Source organism: Nanorana parkeri, unplaced genomic scaffold, assembly GCF_000935625.1.
Source record: "Nanorana parkeri isolate BGI_ZX_2015 unplaced genomic scaffold, ASM93562v1 scaffold990, whole genome shotgun sequence".
Classification (NCBI taxonomy): Eukaryota; Metazoa; Chordata; class Amphibia; order Anura; family Dicroglossidae; genus Nanorana; species Nanorana parkeri.
In genome coordinates, this window is record NW_017307258.1 from 541,999 (window position 1) to 550,432 (window position 8,434).

Here is an 8,434-nt window from a genome sequence, read left to right on the forward strand (position 1 = left end):
GGTCCCTTCATCAGGCATTTAGCCTCAATGCTAAAGCCTGATGAAGGGACCCTGTGCGGTCCCGAAAGCGCTTGTTTGGTCATATGACAAAAAACTTCAATAAATGAAGCTTTTGCTATCTTAAAAGGATTGGTGTGCTGGTGACATTTCTACAATTACTTTACAACACACACACACAGGAACCATAGGGAACAAAAGTAGCCACCCTCCAGAAGGAAGGACAGTGTCGGCACAAATTCAGAGATGATTTGAGGATCTACAGCCCAGAGATAACTAAATAAACAACATTTTTGTTAATAGTTAAGGTACTTGAATGCATTTTCAAGATTTAACTCTGGAGTTTAGTGTCACTTTAATTCAATGTGTTTAATACCAAACAGCATAAATGATGATTTCTTTACTGCATTGCACTCATGTATTCACTGATGAAACAGATTGCAAAACAGTTTCTTAACTGTTGTGGACCAGTCATAAAAGCTCGAGTGGAAGACACCATAACCAAACGTAAGGGGTCATATTTACAAATCCATTTTAGGATGAATTATTTTTGTATATCGGACTCCCATTTTTAAAACTAAACCATGCAGAGTCCTTTAGGTTGTCCAGTATTTTATCCAAAATGCGATAGAATGTGCAAAAAAAAAATTATTGTATTGTAACGCTAAATATATATAAGTAAAATCTGATTCCCAACACATGTGCCAAGCTCTTTTGCAGCTGCTCAGGATCATTGAAAGAGTCTCTGAAGGTCCTTTTCAGATGCTTTGCACTTTGCAAAATCACTCATGCACATTGCGGGGTTGCTACTTATTTGCATCCAGGAACACTGGAAGTAACTTATGAGAGCTGCTCTGGCAGTGCCGAGCACCACCAGATGCAGACAGAGTTTGGACGGCCTGTTAAAACAAACCTGTTACTTTACTTACAGTTACAGGTTCTCTTGATAGCCCTGTTGCTGATTTCTTCACTGTGCTTTCATGCTGCCACACTTGCTTGCCGGAGCCCCAAGTAAAAAGTTCTGCATAAGTACCCATTTACAATAGGGTAAGGATTCCCCACTCCCATGTGACAGTGCTTGGACCTGTCATTTGGGCACTGAGCACGGCATTGAGGAAGAAATTGAAGACATTTTCTTCTCCCCCATACTTGTAAGTACCAGGTATTTTACTGGGCTCTGGTAGATAAATCAGATTGACAGGACAGCGCAGAGAAGGTAAGTATCAACATTGGAAGGGATCAGGTGACCCTATTACTTTGTCCTGAATGGTTTAATGTAAATGTATATCTACCAAAACCCTTGGGGTTAAGTGTTAGGTTTGGGTTACACCAAAATCTGAAGTGTATGTAAACAATAACTTCTTTTAATTGCTCCCTGTAGCTTTGTTAAATATATCATTGAAATAATTTGCTGTACCTGTTTAATAATTGTAAAATATACCTGTTCTTCCGGTCAGAAATTCAGAGCTGTTTTCTTTACTTGTCTAATCAGCCTCCCAGTTCTCATCTTGGAATACAAAACAATTCCCCCTTATGTTGTGGAAGGGATTCTGTAGTTTTAGCAAAAGAAACAAACAATTGGACGGAGCTGATATCATTTCTTTTTTTTCATTAAGATGCTTTTGATTACATTTTGCAAAAAATACATACAAAACAATTTAACTTTGTGACACATTCATATCACACAGTAAAAACCAAAATGAATTTTTCCGTTTCATGTCTTTCATTACTGGATACATAGAAAATGCTAGCATGGGTGAACCATACATGTGAATATTGTACACAGCATGCAGGGCTATAGTGATAATATAGTCTCCTGGCTTATTGTCAGGGGAGGTAGCTGTAGGAGGCTAGTTAGCCTATGGACCCCCAAATTATATCAAACCGCTGCAGGGAACCCATCTTAGCTGATATAAAGGGAGGGCCAACTTAATCAGATGGTTCTATTCTTATAGTGAGAGGGGAGGGGGACATTTCCATGGCAGAAAGATGGGCTTGTTAGCATAGCAGTAGAGAGTTTGTAGTGGGAAGGGAGCTAGTCATCCACCAACCCCAGGAGACATACATTGAGACATCAAATGTTAGGAAGACCCAACACAGATTCAAAAAAGCTATTAACTTGTACCCAAAATTGATGTATACGCGGACAAGACTATATTGCTTAAACAAATCTTATTCTTGACCACATCCAAATTCTTGTGATTTCAATCCGGGAAAGGCAATGTGCTGTCAGACCACATCCGCATCAGCTGAGTGCATTTCTGGCAGATTTTGCCATGGTTCCTGCTTTAAAGTAGATCAAAAAAAATAGTCACATTTATGGTTTATGTAGTGTCATAAAGGCGTGTAAATCACAAGAGGGCTGAACATCATTGAAAACCCCTTGGCATGTAAAGCAGTTTATCTGCGTGTCAGCCATATCCCTGGCATTCTACTTTTAATATATTATTAGTTGTTCATGTAACACAAGTAGTATTTGAGGATTGTGCTGTAGTAAGAAGAGTCATGGAAGTGTTTTGCGGCAATGTATGTTTTTTTTTTTCCCCCTTGAATATTCTGTGCGTCATGTGGTTATAGTTTTAATAGAGGAAAGAACTCTGATAGGTCCCATTCCAGATTTAAGCCTGATGGTGGCAGTAATGTACTTTGGTGAAAAGTATACAGTTATTTTTTTGCCAAGTATCTGCAAAATGTTGGATCTTCTCTGTTTGATATCATTTCATGTGTGAGGATGCTAGGTGGCACTGCTAATATTCATTTACAAAGTAAAAGTTTGAAAATGAAAACACATTAAAAAAAAAGACTTTATGTAATGCCTGATTAGCGGAATTACAGGAATGGTCATAGGTTAACTCTGCAATTCTGCCTTTTATGACGGTACCGAGTGAATCTTATTTTTAGTGGGTCCTGGTTACTCGTCTCATTCCTATTTGTATGGGAGAGTCCAGTATCTGCCACCTAAGTGTACTCTACTTATACACTTAGGTGCTGCTAACGGGGGGTGGGAAGTGTCAACAAAAATCTACTTTTTCAATGTTGCCACAGTGCTTCACTTTTAGTGATCACTTTAATTGAATCCTTTTATAAATTTGATATTTCTGTAACTTAAAAAATAAGTATAGTTTCTAAATTGTCTTTGAAAATTAAAAAAATGCCTGCATTACAATGTAAAAAGGAGTATCCCTTGTATACATTTTGATCACGTGATCTGTGCCAAGCAGGTGGATTAGTGTACAGACAGAGCCGCTAACTGCGCATGTCTCTCTGAACATCAATCCCTTAATAGTCATTTGCTTATACCACATGATGTGCTGTGACCCAAGAATGGTTCCATCAGGTACAAGTAGCAATAGAACAGTTCTGTAACTGAAAAATTACAATTGAAATCACAGAACTAGATATACAGTCAGACATAATCCATTTTCTTAGCCGTACCTCCATTTCCTGTTGCAGCATTTGTACTGAGGGGTGTGGCTGGTACTCAGCTCTGCCAACACAGAGCCCTGGAGAGAAATGCAGGCAGCAATTTCAATGAGGGTAAAATATGTTTTGAAGCTTTACCAAGCAAAACACCTTTACACGTGAAATAACAGAATTATAAAGAGATAAAAGCTGTGAGACCTCAGCTTGGCTTTGACTTTAAGTAAAGACGCATATGTCTTTAATGTAATTCGAATCACCACACAGTGTGGGCAGGAGAGCTGTAGCCAGAACGTATATTAAACGGCATTTTCCTGGAAACTAGTGACGTTACTGAGGCATAAGGCATGACTATTAGCTCAGCCCATAAAATGGCTACCTCAGCGGTGTAGGCGAGCAGTGTGCCGTAATGGTCTGGATTTCATCTATTTATACACAAGTGTCTCAAATATTCATTTGCGCATACATACTCCACCCTGTGCCAGGCAGCCTCTCTTCAGCAGCCCACAGACTTTATTCACTCACAGGGCCAGTAAAGTCTCTCTGGCTCGCACACGGCTTCAAGTGGACTGTGTGTTCCAGCTCTCGGGTTTGTGCTCAGCTCATTTCCTGTCTTTTCAGTGTTGACATATAGCATTCAACCACATCTGGCCTGCGGGATGTTATAGTAACAGTCTAGGCCTTAGCAAACCATCCGATTTCGGTGCAGGCAGTCACAACATTTATAAATAAATGCTTGTGTTATTCCAATAACTGGTTTCATGAGCTGCAGAGCAAAGCCACCTAAGCACCTTTTAATAGCGCTGTTACTGTGGTGTTTTCATGAAAATTGATTTCACTAACCTAACCGTTTGTGTTTATTTATCCTTTTTTTTATTTTTTGGCAGCTGGATCCAGTTGAACAAGCAAAACTTGATTTGGTGTCTGCATATACCTTAAACTCCTTGTTTTGGGGTAAGTATGGCTTAAATGTGGGTTCTAAAGGCAGAAATTTAATAGGGATCACAAGTAAACCTTCTTTTTTTTTTTGTTCATTTCTAGTGTATCTGGTCACTCAGGGAATTAATCCTAAGGAGCATCCTGTGAAAGATGAACTGGTAAAAAAAAAATATATTTTTTACTTGAAATGTTTGCAAAATGTATTACATGCAGTATGATAATGAATATAAAATATTTCCGCTTCAGTGGTAAAAGCTTAAATCTAATTGCAGTCATAGAAGTGTATATGTAGTTATATATTGTATTAACGACCTCTATTCTCCCAGTCTTACTGCTTTTTAGCTTACCACTCTCCTGGTACAGTAATTGCACAGGGAATCTAAATATGTGCCGTCTAGCAGGCATCAGAGCTGCACTCTGTACACTCTGTACTGTAATAGACCTGGTCAGGCACACGCCCTCTCCTCTACAACTCTGTGCGAGGATAGCTATGCTAAAGCAGTGTGGCTATTACTCAGCTCTGCCAGCGCAGTGCACTGCTGATTGAGAGCTGGAAGCAGCATTTTATAGCATTTCCTGGCAAAAAATCACCAATCATAACATGTTGGGCTTTAAGGGTATTATCCAAGCATTTCTACCTTCACTAGGTCAATCCCCACACACTGAAAAAACTACAGGCTACCATTGCTGTTGTCTCCTTAGTAAAATGCTAATTGCAATTTCATGACCCTTTTGGCATCAATATTTTTTAATAACTGAGCTGGAGCACCTATGCAAAAAAATAAAAACATCTTTTGCTTGCTTGTTTTGGAGTAGTGGCTGAAATCTCCCTCTCAAACAGGAAGAGGCCATAATGGGGGTTTCTTACCCTTAAATACCCCATAATGCACCAAGGCCACATCCAGACCACCCACCAAACACTGGGGGGTGCATCCGAAGGAATCAGGTGGGGCCAGGGGTGGACTGACTTCTCCAGACACAAAATGGGGAAAAGTCTGGGTCATGGGCCCCATACACCCCAAGGGGACCCGCAGTGTGCCCACATAGTACCACCTAGTGTCTCATGAAGGGAATGCCGGCGCATTACTGGAAATGTATTGACCTAAGACTGATACATACCATCAAAAAACATACTCTGCATACTGTAAATAGGTCCCAGTAAGTATTAGCTCATAACAAGCAAAATATTACAATATACATATAATCAATAGACAAAGGGAGGCATTCTCTACAGAAAGGGTTTAAAATTCCTGGACTCATTAAAGCAGAACTATGGGGTGACTCCCTAGAGGCAGAGTCAGCTATGCCTGCCCCCTCCCTGTCCATCCCTCCAGTCAGCGCTGGAGAATCAGAAAGGGGAGGAGAGAATCCTTGCGGTGACTGACAATCACTGCTCTCTGCAGGGAGATGACGGGGAAGTGAGTGGATCGGTGGGATGTTTTCGCTCGCTTCCCAATCAATAGAGCAGATTTGTGACAATTTCAATGTCGCACGTCGGCTCTAACTATGGAGATGAGTGTAATTCACTCACTCCATCGTTCTCTTTAAAGTCCGGAGAGGGCAGCAGCATGCAGTTTATAAATCCATCTCATTTCACATTGTAGTATTCTAAAATCGAAATCCCCCCCAGAGGGTCTTCATGAGTGTTATTTACTGCTACAAAGGATACAGAGGAAGGATCATAACAGTGGTATAGTGCACCATGTCTGCCTATGGGGGTTGACAGGTGTCCATTCTGAATGCAATAAGTATGGTCATAAATCCTATGCCAAAATGGGTGTTTTATTCCTAATAAATATACTATTCCGATGATCTTATAGTCCACGTAATGTCTATTAATAAGCAAATCCACATTATTGCAGTCATTCACATATTGGCAATGCCTGCATTTTCCCATTTTCTGTCTTTAAAACTTTGCTGTAATACTGGGATGTTGGAGCAGAGCACAAACTCTCTAGATCAGAAGATCTTTTACTAGCTAGCTATGTCTCCTGATTTGTTAAATAATGATGGAAGTATATTCCACCTGCATGTTTTTTGGCAGACTTTGCACACTGACTAATTAAGATGTTTGTTTCTCTGCAAAGAGAGAACAGGAGGGGGATGTTTCAATTTTGACATATTGGCTGCAAGAGGAAAAATAGCAAAAGTGTGTGTGTGTGTGTGTGTGTTACAATACACAAATGTCCAAGTTAGAGGTAGCCTGTTCTTGCTTAGGTGTAGAGACGCACCAGAAGCCCAACACAATGGCAGCTGAAGACCTCCAGTGAGTCTCTACACCAAATCCAGCAAGCAAAACAGAACAAACATGGTAACTGTTCTGTTCAACTCATTACTAACTTTTTAAAGTAAGATGTACATAATGATGGCATTTCATGGATGAATATAATACATAAATGTCTAAACATACTCACCTGCTAGGCTCCTTATTGATGAGAGACAGGCATAGTAGTTCATAGACAAAATACAAACATACAGCACAGGAAAAAAAATAACACTTAAATGGGTGTTCTGCTTTACCTGTAAGTATATTGAATCCCGTTTTAAAGCTTTTGATAAATTATTCTACTGTACTGTAAGATACAGGTTTTCATGCTACCACATACTAACCATTCCCATTCATTGATGCAAGTCAATAGTGATAAAATAATACACTTGATAAAAATGTGTTTAAATGCACCTTCTATTGTCAATGTACGAAGCCCCTTCTTGCAGCTCTTCTTAAATTTGTAAAGACACAGCTATTGTAAGAGACAGGTTTTCATACCATCAACCACTGTAACAGAGCCTGTTTTGCCTATATGTTGTTTGGCGGCTAGAAACCGACTTTCTGTAGTGTTAAATTACTACTGTTCAGCAGAAACACCTCTTTGATCTTGCAATCAATATTGCTGATCTGTGATTGACTTGTACAACATAGCTTTAGTGCCGTTCATGCTTGAAGATAGATGGAGATGGTTCAAAGTTGCTGATGGGGGGGGAAAACCCAAAGTGGTCCCTGGTGTATAAGTTATCTTGCATCTTCTTCATGTTTCTTTTTATTACCATATATTTTAGAAAGTGGTACTTTATTCATTTAAAAATGTGGTATACTTTGGAGTTCCTCTTGGGATATGACCAATTAGCTTGACTAATTCCACTTCTGTTGCTCAACTACATTTCCTTATTAGTTCTTAAAGAGGAACTTTACCCAAATCTTTGAAATGACAACAAATGCACCTTTAGAAATTAGGGATGTTCAGATACCAAGTACTGTACTCGGTACAAGTACTGTACTCGGTACAAGTACATGTACAGATACTGTTCCAGCTCCAAGACTAGACTAGAGAAAAATTAAAAAGTTAGGAGGCAGCTGTCATTTTTAAAGAGCATAAGGAGCGTCTGGGATTTCTCCATCCCTGTTTTAATGTATGATTTTTAATTTTTTGTTATAAATATATATAAGTGATGCACCAATACCATTTTTTTCCCCAAGTACTCAGATACAAGTATTGATACATTTTTGTTATCATGTGACCGTTTTTCTAAAACAATACAGACTAATGATTTCAGAACAGTGGTGGAGCACCAGAGCCAGGTCCCAGCTGCAGCCGCTGCCACCCTGGTAGTTCTCATGAAAATGCCAAGTATCGGCACTGGTATCTGAACATCCCTATTAGAAATGTTTTAGTAATGGCAATCTACAAACAGATCTAGATAATTGCAGACTTTTTATACTTTGTATACCTTATTTTTCTTTTCCTCACAGTGGCCATTTTTACTAAGGACAGATTAATATATGTCCCTTTACTTTCTGAAACTCTGACATATGTGACTAGGACATGTGACCATGCACATCATCTCAGGGGAGGAAAATGCCTTTCCCTGAGATCTTGTGAGACTACAGATGAGATTTCCCAGCAATGCAGAGCTGCATGCTGATTTTTAGTGAAAGGGGTAAAGGTCCGCTTTAAACGCTCTTGCTTTCCTTTAATTATGTGATTCTCATCTCACTTTGACACCGTAGGGGTTAAATTAACCAGATGTTACGGGAGAATTTAGCATGTGTAATTAAATATGTGCAGTGTATATATATTCT

General features: G+C 39.4%; 1 protein-coding gene across 1 annotated transcript in view; it reads left to right on the plus strand.

The window, feature by feature from the left end:
* The window catches only part of C1D (C1D nuclear receptor corepressor), a 31,220-nt gene that overhangs the window by 14,151 nt on the left and 8,635 nt on the right, over nucleotides 1-8,434 (plus strand). The window contains exons 3-4 of the mRNA XM_018566943.1: nucleotides 4,305-4,371; nucleotides 4,459-4,514. Coding sequence (XP_018422445.1) covers nucleotides 4,305-4,371; nucleotides 4,459-4,514 — 123 coding nt within the window. The remainder of the gene's footprint in view (nucleotides 1-4,304; nucleotides 4,372-4,458; nucleotides 4,515-8,434) is intronic.